The 14,684-nt window shown below is 40.3% G+C and overlaps 1 protein-coding gene across 1 annotated transcript in view; it reads right to left on the reverse strand.

Annotated features, from left to right (window-relative positions):
• Positions 1-12,092: 12,092 nt before the first annotated feature.
• Positions 12,093-14,684, reverse strand: part of LOC128624760 (voltage-dependent T-type calcium channel subunit alpha-1I-like) — a 44,113-nt gene continuing 41,521 nt past the window's right edge. Inside the window, exon 2 of the mRNA XM_053652476.1 lies at positions 12,093-12,425. Within this exon, the coding sequence (XP_053508451.1) occupies positions 12,145-12,408 (264 nt within the window). The 5' untranslated portion in view covers positions 12,409-12,425 and the 3' untranslated portion in view covers positions 12,093-12,144. The remainder of the gene's footprint in view (positions 12,426-14,684) is intronic.

Below are 14,684 nucleotides of genomic sequence, written 5' to 3' on the forward strand. Positions count from 1 at the left end.
AAATTGGCCGAAAGGAAACATGATGATGAAGTGTAGCTGTGTGGCAGCTCGCTGCCTTAAAACACAATTGAATGAATTATGGCGTCACCTCTTATTAAGAGAGGAAGTGGAGAAAAGATTACCATGATCAAACCTCGAGCTGATGTACTGGAACTTTGTGTCTTCACAGATATAAGAGATATGTAATATTTGTATAAAACTTTAAGGAGTCAAAATGGAGTCAGCCAATGTCATCATTTCAGGCGCTTCACATCCCTCACTTATTTTAAAAAGGGTGTGTCGGGAAGCCATCGTGAACATCACTGAAGACTGAGATCAGACTGAGGAGCAGGCGTGATGTATTACTGCATTCACTGCAGTGAGTCACTGCGCTACAGTTTTAGCAGCACGGCTCACTGAGATCGAATGCTGCAGCGACACGCTGACACCAGACGAATTCAACAACTCGGGAATGATTTCAGTTTTTAGATTTTTAGATTCATACAGATTGCACTGTATGATCTCAGCATTTTTAAAAAAAGATTATTACCCATCCCTCTGCATTTATTATAGGTGTTATTACAGAGCAGCTGGAATGCTGGGAATGCAGGAGACACTGGGAAGACTAGAACACTGGGATCTCTGGAGACATCAGGAGCATTAGGAGCAATGTTGGAATTGCTGGGGATATTTGTATCCGAGGAATGCTGGAATTGCATGAGACAGTGTGACAGTAGGAATGCTGTAACTACCGAACATAGTTGTGCTACCAGCAATTTTGGGATCGAGGAATACATTAATCCGGTGTTAAGAGAAGTTTACTTTGAGCCATGCCATTAAAAATCAGAACTTGCTAGAGACTGTGAAAGAAGTGAGCAGCTGGTAATGATTTGACAAAATTCTGCAATTCTAGAAGATATTGGAACCAGTGAGAATGCTAGGATTGCGGTAGGCATTGTGAAGATCCTAGGAACAGATTTTGAAACCTGTGGGAATGCTGGGATTAATGGAGACTGTGATTCTCCATAAGGATACATATATAGTTACATGAATAACCTTTGAGCAGCATTAGTCTGTTCAGAGATCTTTGCTGTGATCTCAGAATTTAAAAGGTCAACACAGAGCACTGTGCATGTTTTGTGTGGCATTTACTTTAACACCTGGGGGGAAAAGGGGGTAGACAACAGAAGCGGCAGGAATGCTGGAATAGATGGTTACAGTATAGTCAGTTGGAATGCTGGGATTGATAAACTGGGGGGGGGGGGGGGGGGGGGCGCAAGCAATGAGAACACTTAAAGTGCAGAAGATATTTGGAGTAGTACGGATGCTAGTATTGCTGGAGACAGTGGGATTAAAGGGACTGCTCGGATTTCTTAGGCAGAGTGGAACAATAGGAATAATTGGAGTGCAGAAGAATGAGGATGCTAGGATTACTGGAGACTGTGGGAATACTGGAAATACTGGAAAGAATTGGGTCAGTGAGAATGCTGGGATTGATAGATACTGTGGGAGGACTGGAACTGCCAAGCACAGTGGGTCCAGCAGGAATGCTGGGATTGCTATAAGACTGTGTGAATCCTGGAAGGGCTGGAAACAGTGCATCCAAAAGGATTGTGTGAAATTTGGGAAACAGTCATGTGTGATTATCCTCAAGTTTACGTATACATTTACATAAACAACCTTGGGCAGCGTTCAGCTGGTATTCTGAGAACGTTGCTGTAATCCATGAATTTAAAAGGTCAGGACGCAGCTCTGTGAAAGTTTCCTGTTGCTCAGGGGGAAGAGTGGGGCATCGGCAAGTGGCTAACGCTCTCAGCACAACTGTCGACTCAATTTATTTTAAAGACTTTTATTTACACGTGTGTGTACGATTGATACGGATGTGTTCTTCTCCATATGCATGAACGCACTGTGTAATTACTTTTCCGTGAATTTTTTTCATCTAACAGGCTGCATATTTTTACACGTACATACAAGAATCTATTCGTCACGCATTAATTAAGTCAGCTTGGAAACGAGCCAAGCGTGGTGTTGCACCTTTACACACACACACACACACACACACACACACACACACACACACACACACACATATCCACACACAATACACACACAAATTTATTCTCTAAGCAGAATAGGCAGCGTGGTGTGATGGTTCTGGAGTACTATACCGCAGAGGGGAGTCTGGACCCGCTGACAGTGACAAAGCGCTGCCATTTTAGCCTCGTCCCAGGGGTCAGCTGCTGCTTTCACACCGTGTGTATGTGTGTTTGTGTGAGTGTGGAGTGACGAGTGAACCTGTGACTCGGCTCTGTTCCAGGTGAAAGGCTGCAGAAATGGCCTTTCTTTATTATATACTGCATCTCTCTTTTTCATCTCATCTCTTCTGGGAGTATACATTGTTCCTCTGACCGGTCTTCCCCCCCGCCCTGCATTGTGCTGTTTCGAGGTTTGGTCCAGCACCACAGCAGGGTAATTAGGGCAGCACCGGTCCTCCTACCTGTCTATTGACATGAGCAGTCCTGACCTGGAGCTCCCACACACCCTCACCTGCCACATGTGCCTCCCAATCACACTTCCTCCAACCTAACACACACACACACACTTTATGCCTTTTTTTCTCCTTTTCTGCCCGTCTCAGCTTTCCTCTACCTGCTAATGAGAGATATTCCTAATCCTTCCGGCTGTCATGGTTCTGCTCATATGCGCTCAATTCTCTCCTGCATTTTCATTTAAACCCTGAACATGTACAGGAAAAAACACTCATATGCATATTTATTCTCTTTAAGTAGCCCTTTATCACAAACAGGAAGTGTACTTCAACAAAATACCTTATGCAGACCAGTCAGTAACACTTTAATCAAAAGCAGTGCTCATAGGGCTGCGTGAAACCTTCATAAAGTGTCAGTATGACAAGGTGACATAACAGTAGTGTCAAGTGATCATAAACATCATGCAAAGACCTGGACTAGCAAAACAGTCATTAACACTACTTAAGTGCTACAGTACGTTAAGCCTACGTAACCTCTTCCTAAAGTAAAGAGGCGTTTTCCAGGAGGCATCAGATCTGATTTGGTCAATTCCGATATATAGTCCATGTGACACCTGAGTCAAGTGATGTAAACATTTTAAATGACCACAAACCAATACTATCAGAGCAGTCTTTACACATTACTTAAGGGCTACATGATACCTACATAAGCTCTTCCTGACATAAAAACGTATTCCTAGAGGCATCAGTACGTTTCCATACAGTAAGTCAACACAACACCAGACTACACCAAGGTCGTTTAAAAATTAAAAAAAACAAAAAAACGGCTGTGTTATGGACAGATCAGTAATACCAGATTATTCAATAACTTAAGGGTTACACAAAACCAACATAAGCTCTTTTCAAAATAAAGGCTATATAAACATTTATAAATGCTTATTTCAGCAGGCCTCCGCTGACAGGAAGTCTATAGTATCTTGCAAATTTTTGGTAACTCATGTGTGTCACATAATGGAGGCGCAGACAGAAGCAAATGCATGTATGGCATTTTAATACAACAACGAGTCCAAAGGATAAGGCAGAAGACAGTAATCATGAACATGCAGAGGTCAGGCGATCACGTAAAGAGCACAAACAGGGCAGGGCAAAGAGACGAAGTCATAAACATAAGCAAAGTCAAAAAACCAGAATAAACATACACGATATAAAGCTTGGTTAACGACAGAAACAAGGCAACTGCGCGTATACTCCTGTTACGCCACGGCGAACTCGCGGCTGCAGCGCCAACGAGAACTACACTTCCCAGCCGCACCTGCGCTCGAGTTCACCGGAGTACTGATTGCGAACACCTGTGCTTCGCCCAAGGTTATATAAGACCTCGTTAACGACAGCTCGGCGTGAAGTAAATGCTCAGTATCTTCAACGCTGTCGTTCTACCAAGCCTTTTGTTTACGTATCGGATTTCCCTGGTTCACGGATTCTTTTCTTGTACCTGACCACGATTCTCTGGATTACCCCTTTTGGATTGTTTACGCTATGTTAACTGGACAGTGTCAGTCGTCACAGACTTCTCACGCCGGTGAATTCCGCGTCTCCCTGCTGCTGCTCTGCCCGCACTTGTCTCCTCGCAAGGTAACATTACAACTTCGCAAAGACATAGTGTTTGAACAGTCTCTTTTAAGTGTGGTGTGATTGTGAGTGTAAATGGGAACAGGTGTCTCTGATTAGAACTCCGGAGAAGGTGAACGTGTGTGTGGGAAGTGTAGTCCTCTTCGGCCATGTTTGTAGTTGGTGGTGTATTCCTGGGAAATGGAGTTGCCGGTTTGCTGTGATATGACAATGTGACATTTCTACTGTCCTAAGTTTATGACACTTACATTAGAACACGACAACATGCTGTGTGAGTTATGACAGGGTTATAGCTGCTGGTGAGATACGTTTACACTTTATTACTGTTTATTTTCCCTACTTAAAATTCGGGTCATTTGAAGTTCAGTAAGACAGAGTGTGAATTTGAGTTCTATTTCAGGTATTATTTATGGAATTATTCATATACTACAGTTAATGTTAGCTTGAAGTTTTAAAGTTACAATAGCTTTAGCTAGTCTTTATCTCTCTCTCTCACACTCACTCACACACACACACTTATTTATATATATATATATATATATATATATATATATATATATATACAGAGAGAGAGAGAGAGAGATAGTAGTTGCTAGTAACAGTGGCTAATTCATCGTCTACTGTCATGTCAATTACAGTAACACCGGCCAATCATGGACACGTGTGAGGTCATGTTAACATGTTGGAGGAAGCTTGTTTTACTGTGAACACCTGTCCACTGGTCGCACACTTGTTATAATGTACTATACAGGGGTTTTAAGGTACAAACTTTCTTCACAGATATGTCTTTTGTAATTCTAGTTAAAGGAATGCCATTGCAAAGGGAATATATCTCAGGTTTACAGGCCACTCTACAGTCCTTTTGTTTTGAATATTGTAATAAAATCAACCTGCAACAGGTTTGAGTCTGATCTCTGACACGTTTGTTTGATTTAATTCCAGCCAAAAGAGAGAAAGTGGAAGAATGTTCTTTGAGAAGAATCATTCTAAACCGCAATTTACATCAAAGCGGATCTAATAGAAACCTTCTGGCCTTTTATAAGCCCATTTAAACCGAGACGGTACAAGCACAATTCATTCTTAATGGCCAGTCTTTAAAGCCCATTCTTATTCTCAACAGATATAAACGCCGGCATTTAAAAAGCCATTTTCAAAAACTCATTCAGGCAAGCGGACATGGCGAGCGTACTAAACAGCAGAGTACCTGAAAAAAGGTGGAGAAACACATATACAGAGAGACAGAAAGAGGACGAATTGTCTAACAACAGGTGTGTAGATGTTTAAGCATCAGTGTTTTTTAGAAAAGCAATCTGTTCAAACTACTGTCCAAACACCACCAGCTGAAAAGGCCATAAAACAGCCGCAGATTGAGCACTCCACCTTGAACCCTATGTGTGTGTGTGTGTGTTTGTTTACACATTCAGGCCACAACCTGTCACAAATAAAGCATGAGAATTGGCGCTGGATGTGAAAGAACACGAGTTGTTTTGTTGGAACGAAGGCAATTTGAAGTTCACTCCGAGTTCCTGAAACACCTGCGAGGTGTGGACTTTAATGAAAGGTCGTCTGGAGCTCGGATTTACGTTTCCCAACTCTATAAATATCACGTTTGCGCTAAGCTCTTCAGGAATCACTTAAAATTGAGGACCTTAGCAGGAATTAGAAAACAGAGGAAACATGAAACAGGTCTAAAAGCTGCAGCAGAGCTACAGATTCAGTAAATGTTCAACAGACTGATGAGAATGATGAGTTAATGAACAGCACACATGGTGTCCATGAAAATACTCTTTTTAGGATGAAGATTCCGACAGAACAATCTCAAAATAGCCAATAAGAGTCAGTCTGGAGTGCGGCTTCTGTCATTCACATCAATTTAAAGCAAGATGGAGGAGGAAACTGTAATAGTTATTGCTTGTGTGCGGAACCAGAGTTCCAAACACACACACACATTTCTACTGTAATGAGTTGGATTATGTGGTTAATCTGATAACAGCATTACAGGTTGTGATGATGAAATGCTAAAAATTGTCTTGATAAAATTGATAAAGCACTAAATATTGCTGCAGACCCTGACTCATAAACCATATGATCAATCAGTATCTTGTGGGCAGTGGTGGCTTAGTGGTTAAGGCTCTGGGTTACTGATCAGAAGACCCAGCACTGCCAAGCTGCAACTGTTGGGCGCTTGAGCAAGGTCATAAAACCCTCTCTGCTCCAGGGGCGTCATATCATGGCTGACCCTGCACTCTGACTCCAACCTCCTAACATGCTGGGAAATGTGAAGAAAGAAGAATTTCACTGTGCATATGTATATGTGATCAATAAACACTCATTATCTTATGCATACTTGAAAATAAATAAATGAATAGAATACAATTTAATGTAACTAATTTTCTGTCCAAATCAGCAAAAAAAAAATTGTTCATATGAACTGTATTAATTTGTACTTTTAATTCCAAATGTCCGTTTAAAAGTAGCGTATTTAATTCCCAGTCAACGAGCGATCATTAATCACTATCGTGTGTGTGTGTGCAGGTGCAGGTTCTAGCAATAGAACAGATAAGGAGAAGAATCGTGTGAGGTTCTTCACGCTTCATTTTAATTATGAATGTCGTCCTGTGGAGACGTCGCTAATGACACTGTGTGGTCATGTGACTCACGACAGCCTCAGTAAATTATTAAGAAGGTCAATGTCTGCTGGAGTCGATGCTAATGCTAATGTGTGTGTGTGTGTGTGTGTGTGTGTGTGTGAATAGTCGAGTGACACAGAATGTGAGAAAGAGAGAGAAATAGACAGAGAGTGAGACAGAGAGAGAGAGATGGGAGTCTAATTACTTTAACATGCTGTGACAGAAATCACAAAACAGCGAGTTTCTCTTCAATGTTTGGCGAGTAACTGAACCTGAGAGGAAGAAAAGGGTGGGGAAGTGAGAAAAAGGTGGGTACACATATTAAAAAACATTATACCTTTACTTAAAGACTAACTATATTGGGCCTGGGACACAGTACATCCCATAATAAATGAACACAGCATTACCATGGTTACACAGCCTCGACAAGGGAAAAATCATCTAAATTATAGTTTCTTTTACCATCTCTTATATAAACCCAAATCCTTCAGTGACATAGTGACGTATAGTATAGTAGCGTCATAAGAGTTGCATAAACATGAAGCAATATGAGAGGAAAAAGTCATAAACAAAACGGATTAATAATCACAGATTCTAGATTATTCTGTCATTTTATGTCAATAGGAGTAAAAATGCTAAGTGGGAAGAAGAAAATGTGATGCGCATAAAAAACACTAACCCTGTAGCACCGGGGTGATTATTATTATACATTGAGAGCTTTATTCTACCCTGAGTGTGTGAGGGGAAAAAACCGTTTAATGGCATAATTGACATTTGCAGCACTTTTATTCTTCACTCACTCTCCGAGAGAAAACTGAGAGAGGGTCAGAGCCTGAAATGAGAGCTGTAAGTGGACGTGAGAGCCGTGAGGGTTTCTAATCTCCGCTAATCTACCCTGAGTCAAAGGTTCAGGTGTTATTATGCCTGTGAGATGACGCGCTTTTGTCATGTCTGCTGTTCTGCAGGGGAACAGCATGATGTTCATGCAGCATGATAATCAGCACTGAAGGTGACCGAGTACCTTCTTTTAAATCAAGCACACACACATGCACACACACACACACAGACACACACACACACACACACACACACACACACACAAGATTTTATTGGAGCACAGGGAATGAATGAATCTGTTGCATAAATTGACATCAAAATGAATCAGCTTCAGCTGCAAACAAGCTCCGCCCACTAGCCATTTACATGTTATATGTATTTGAAATGAAAAGGTAACAGTAAGCAGAAAAGAGAAAACAAATCTGCGAATTCGAGTTCATGGTGCCTTTGTACGGCGCTCCTGAAAGGACCTTTGCAAAATAAACAAAATAAAACAGACATAACTGAAAAAAATAAAATGTAAATTTCCACTCAAATATTTGCATTTTTTTCTGAAAGGAAAATAACTAAATGACTGCAACATGAGCATGACTTTTCTTCCTTAAGAAAAAATCTGGAAACTGAAACTTGAAAACTACCTGTGCAATAGTGAGTGGAGCACATGTATATTTTTATATACACAAGAAAATGGCAAAAGAAATAAAATCATGTTTGGCGTCACTTTCTGTTTTTTTTCTTTTATTGTTGATATGAAATGAATAACCTCAGAATTATGTTCTCGAAACATCTTTGCGCAACTCCACGCTTTACAGTGCATTGTCACATGTTATAGTTGCCATGGCAACAATCACATTGCGTTTATGTTTCGGTTGTGTCTCTAAGCCATCCCCTCCAAATAGTGTATGCAGTGATGTCACTAAATTATATCTGCGCTATGTCACATCTCTACATGAATAAACACTCAGCTCCAGCATTCCAGACACTTTTAAACATCATGGTACACTGAGTTCAGGAGGAAACGCATCACCTTTAACCATTACATAATACATCACAGGTTCTCCATGTCCTTTACACACGCACACACACACACACACACCACATAGTAAGAAGAGTGCTGCAGCTTCCTGTGTGACTGTGTGTGTGCAGTTTGTCACATGAACACACAAAGTGCTACCATGTGCACATTTCCCACTCACACTGCGTGTCATTAGCGTGCTGAGTAACTCCAGCATGAACAGCGATGATGAAATCTACACGGCTTCATCACATCTCCCATAAAGAGCTTTCCGGCTAAGCTCAGAGTAAACGACTGAGTCGTTCGAACCAGCGGCGAGACACCAAATCTGATTTAGTCTTATAGGAGGAAGAGTCTCGAAGACTCGGACAGTCATGATGCTACACAGAAATAAAAAGCTTTTAAACTTTTAAATGGAGTCGTAAAAAGTCAAGACACACACACACACACAGAAGAATGACTCTGTTATGCACTTTTAAATTTCTATAACACTGCCACTGTGTACACCATTCGCTACAACTTTAGCTAAGAGTGGTATTCATAGAGCTACATAAAACATTCATGAGCCCTTTATGACAACTCACAAACATCTATCAATGCTTATTTAAGCAGAAATGTTTTTATAGAAATGCTATTGTGGTAAATGCTTCACTGTATAAACACACATTACAGGAATAAAGCACAGTGCAGTTGTGTTGATGTTTTAAATATACTCACAGCCTTCTTCGGAGAAACATCATATACTGTATCTCCTTACAAACCCCTTACAAAGCCCCACAGTTATGGAACAGCCTTCCAATTAGTGTTCAGGACTCAGACACAGTCTCAGTGTTTAAGTCTAGGCTGAAAACATTTTTGTTTACTCAAGTTTACCATTCGTGGACTTTCTTTTATGCAAAATACACAGCCTTACATAACAATCTCTCCCTCTCTTTATGTCCCTCTCTACTTGCCAGTAGATGCCAGTGATCCTGACCTTTTCTGCTCTCCGGACCTGCCTGAGCCATCCTGATGCCCTACCTCTGGATGGAGCTCTCATCAATTGGAGGCTACAGCCTGGAGATTGATTAGGATGGTACCATTCGAAGTACCATGAAATAGTTTTGGATCTCAATTCCAGATGGACTTTCTCACTGTGGTTGCTGGGACTACGGTTGTTGCTATGGTCTTAGGACTGCAATTACCACATGCAGTTTTGCACTCAGGTCTACTTTGGTGAACAGTGGATCAGTTCAACAAAGACTTCATGTAAAAACCATAATGAACTTTCTTTTACTTTCACACTATCCATTGTTACCCAGATGAGGATGGGTTTCCTTCTGAGTCTGGCTCCTCTCAAGGTTTCTTCCTCATTTCATCTTAGGGAGTTTTTCCTTGCCACCGGCTCGCTCATTAGAGATAAATTCACACACTTAAAATCTGTATCCTGTGTTTATATATTTCTGTAAAGCTGCTTTGAGACAATGACCGTTGTAAAAAGCACTATACAAATAAAACTGAATTGAATTGAATCTCCTATATACTGTACTATAAGATATAGTAAATAATATATACTATATCATATACTATTAACTTTCACTTCAGAAAACCTTTAAAAGTTTTAAAATATCACCTCAACTTTTGGTATTAGCTTTAAATCAGGTTTGTGCAGATGATGAATTTGGCTCACCAGCTTCCAAACATGAGCACACTGGAAAAACAGAACGGAAAGAAACTGTTCTGCAAATTATTTTTGCACACATGTTGAAACAAAACCTGCATGTTTAATTTATAAGCAAACTAATGCAGTTTTCAAAACACACAATCCTAATTGGCATTTTTCTACCGAATATGCTAAGTATGCTAGCAATCTGTCATGCGAGCAGTATGCTAATAGGGCTTCTGATGTAGCCCTCTAGTTAAGCGGCTCAGAAATATATATTTTCTGCCCTTGTACCAGCACAGAGGTCATGAATCATGAAAACAAGGCGCTGCATGGGTGGGGAAAAAATCGGTAAAGAAAGTGAGAAGGCTCTCTGTAGGCCTGTGTATGATAGAAAAGCATCTAGAGCTCATGAGCAAATTGGAAAGAATATAAGTTGATCTGGTGGAACGGCGGTTAGAGACACCATGAGAGTGAGGAGATTGGTGAAGATTTGGCTTGAAAATGAATAACTATAGTTTTACTGGAGCAAGAGTTCTGTAACAGCAGTGTGAAATGGCTCGAAATCTATCAGAAGTTGGTCCACCGCTGTGATTTAAAGAAGTAGCAACAAAGCACAACTATTAATGTCTATTTAAATTGTATTTAAAGTTATTCATACTGTGGGTCTAACAAGGTTTTTACATTTTATTGCTAATAGACAATTAAATATACATAAAGACCAAATTACTGTTCCACATTGAGCAGAGATCCATGAGAATGAAGAGAAGAAGGTAATTTTGTTACTCATTATGAAGTGAAAATATGATTCAGAAAAATAAAACAGTAACCAAGACATGATAATCAGACAATACGATGACATTTGGCCCCTTTTGCGTGATTGGTTCCAAATATAGTGTATTTTATGTGCTTCTACAATATATTGTACAGTTTAAATGTTTTTACTTAAAACAACTTTCTTAAAAACATCCCGAGTATTAGCATTAACTTAGAAGATTAACCACTAGGAAGCAACCTCGAAAGTTCGAAAGCTCACATCAACTAGTAAAGTTTTTAAAAACTATTACAGAAGGCGAACAATGTGCAAGCGTCTTTAGAACTTCATAGCAAATCACTAAATCGTTTAGAATGAGCTTAAACAGCCACATTTCATATCCAGCTTTCTAAAAATACTAGTTTATTATTAAGTTATTCATCTAAAAGTTTCATCTAAAATTCCTCAATGATGGAACACTCTTGGAAGTTTAAGGTGTTAAAAGCACCTCGGATCACCACAACTATTAGCATTAGCTTGTAGACACAATTTCTTAAAAACAACAACAAAAGACCATCATTACCATGAGCTTTGAAGGCTGAAACTCTCCACCTTAACCAGATAAACCACTGCACAAAACATAAACAACTTTATTAAAGGCACCATCAACGATCACCTCAGACACCAGACAATTAGCCACAAACAAATTTCTTACAATTTAATCATACCACAAGTATAAACTTTAACTTAGAGCCACTTTTCTGAAAGGAACTACCAAAAGGACAGATTTTCTAGTAGCACTGAACACCATCAAAATTCTAACATTGTGCTTAGAGGATTAACCACAAACTGCTTTCTTAGAAAAGCCGAAGAATCAAAGATCTCCATTATTAGCATTAACTTAGACAATTAGCCATGGGCAAGTTTCTAAAAAGCAACATCACTTCAACTATTAAAAGTTATAAGAATGATCAAAGAAGGATCACTATTAGCATTAGCTTGGAGAACAAATCACCATCTTTCTTAAAAGAACCATAAAACATCTCTGTGCAGCTGTCCTTCCTACCACAACAGATCATTGATCTCAGCAGATGAAACATGACCACCATTCTCAGAAGATGACCACAGCTGTGATCTTTTTCCCACAATGCTTTGCGTAAAGTGACCTCACATGGCAGCAGATGAAGGATATGGGCTGGACACCATGCGGATGCACCAGTTGCGAGGACATGTGGTCTGCTTCAGGCAGAAGAAGACCACAGGAGCCAGCTCCGGAAAAGGCACCACCAATGTGCTGAGGTCGTTGCTGACATCATCACCTGGCCCCACCTGCTCAATGATGTCATCCCCTTGGATGGAGTCATAGTCCTCACACAGCCCAGCTCCCATCTGACCCACGGCCAGCGGTCCGGGACCCTCCTCTGAGGTCATCGTGACGCTGTAGCAACCTGAAGGAGAAGAAAGTGTGATGTGAACATAGAGTTATATAGAGAGAACAGAATATAGAGAATAAATTACATTTAGGAAAATGCAGTATTCCCAGTATTCCCTATGCTCCAGTATTCCCTATACATTAGTATTCCCTAGAGATCAGTATTCCTTACACAGCAGTATTCCCTACACTCCAGCATTCCATACACTCCAGTATTCCTTACACTCCAATATTGCCTACACTCCATAATCCATACAAATCAGTATACCATATGCTCCAGTATTCCCTACATGCCAGTCTCAACTACACATCAGTATTATGTACACTTCAGTGTTCTGTGCATTTCAGTATTCCATAACCATGACCTTTTCCTGCTAATAAAACAATAAAATAATAAATTACACTCTCTGCTCATGTATTAAGTATAAACTCTTGTTATTGTTGTTTGTTCAATTTTCCATGTCATAATTTATCACTGTGCTCCTTTTACAAGCCAGGAACTACAGTTGTAATCAAAATTATTCAACCCCCATTGCAAATCAGGTTTACTGTCTAAATTTACAGACTTTCAGCTGTTTGTAATGAACAAATCAAACAAAAGCAATTGAAATATTTGAACACAAAGAATGCTTCAAGTGGTTTCCCCAAATTCAACTGAAAATGCAACTTATAATGATTTCTCCATTTTCAAAATTATCCAACCCCTTCATGGCGAGCATCTTTAGTACTTAGTAGAGCACCCTTTTACTGTTATGACCTGCTGCAAACAAGATGCATAGCCAGACACCAGCTTATTGGGGAATCTTAACCCATTCCTCATGAGCAATGGCCTCCAGTTCCGTAATATTCTTGGGTTTGTGTTCTGCAACCGCCTTCTTCAAATCCCACCAGAGATTTTCTATGTGGTTCAAGTCAGGTGACTGTGATGGCCTTGTAGAATCATCCAGGTCTTCTTCTGCAACCAAACCTTTGTGGAATTTGAGGTATGGTTGGGATCATTGTCCTGCTGGAAGATCCAATGACGCCCAAGCTTCAGCTTCCTCACAGACGGCATGACGGTTTCTCCTAGGATTTCCTGATACTTCAGTGAATCCATCTTGCCTTCCACACACTGCAGGTTTCCAGTGCCAGAAGATGCAAAGCAGCCCCAGAGCATCACTGGAAATTTTGATTACAACTGTAAATGTATCATTTAGTTATGATAACATGAATTGTGTGTCTGTGTGTATGTGTGTGTGTGTGTGTGTGTGTGTGTGTGTCTGTAAAACACTGCATCTAGATTTTTAAGGATGGAGATAAATGAGTCAGAGGAGGAAACTACATGGTATACATGTAAACAATAAGTATAACGCTAAATATTCTGAATTTGTCCTGGATGGTGATGTTGGGATAACAGGAGGAAGCAGAAGCGTATGCAGGGCAGACAGAGAAACACTAAACACTGCCAAGCAGCCAAGTCACTTTTCACCCCAATCACTCTGTAATTATTATTCAGCTCACTTAAAATAGATCTAAATCATCAGCTGGAAAAAGAAACAAGTCAGTATGTAGGAAAAACCTAAAATCCGTCGAGTAGTGAGCTTCTGTTTGTGTGTGTGTGTGTGCTTATTTAGTGTGCGGTAACAGTCAGCATTATGCCAGACGAGTTAGAGAGGAGCTCCAGCGTGTTCTATCTCGCTCCTTGACATCTATTAGGTTTTCATGCAGTTCAGGACAAAAGCAGCTTTTGAATCCATAACACACGGCACATGGCACATGCATATCAGCAGACTGCACTACAATAACTCTTATTCAACACCTGAATAAAGAAAGCAGCAAAGCATGAGATGACCAGCAGGAAGTGCAGAATCTAAACACAACCTGCACTGAGTCACACACCAAAATGTATTAAATACAATAATTAGTCTCATCACTTATTCATTAATCTTCAGTAAGCACTGTATCCGGGTCAGGGTGGCAGTGGATCTGGAGTCTATCCTCGGACCACTGAGTGTAACACAGGAAAAAACCCTGGATGGGATGTCACACACGTTCACATACCTACTGGAATGTTTTTGGGAAAACCGGAAAACCCAGAGGAACCCCACACAGACACAAACCTAAGCTCAGGATCAAACCGGGAACCATGCTAACTACAATGCTAGCAAAAGTGATAGAATTTCAATAAAAATTTATACTAACTTTCATTAACACCTCAGTGCTCCAGTTCTCCAATCAGAAGCTGTTGATGAATTTTCTATAACAGCAGCTCTGACAGTAGTGCAGCTGCAACTCA

Source organism: Ictalurus furcatus, chromosome 2, assembly GCF_023375685.1.
Source record: "Ictalurus furcatus strain D&B chromosome 2, Billie_1.0, whole genome shotgun sequence".
In the NCBI taxonomy this organism is placed as follows: domain Eukaryota; kingdom Metazoa; phylum Chordata; class Actinopteri; order Siluriformes; family Ictaluridae; genus Ictalurus; species Ictalurus furcatus.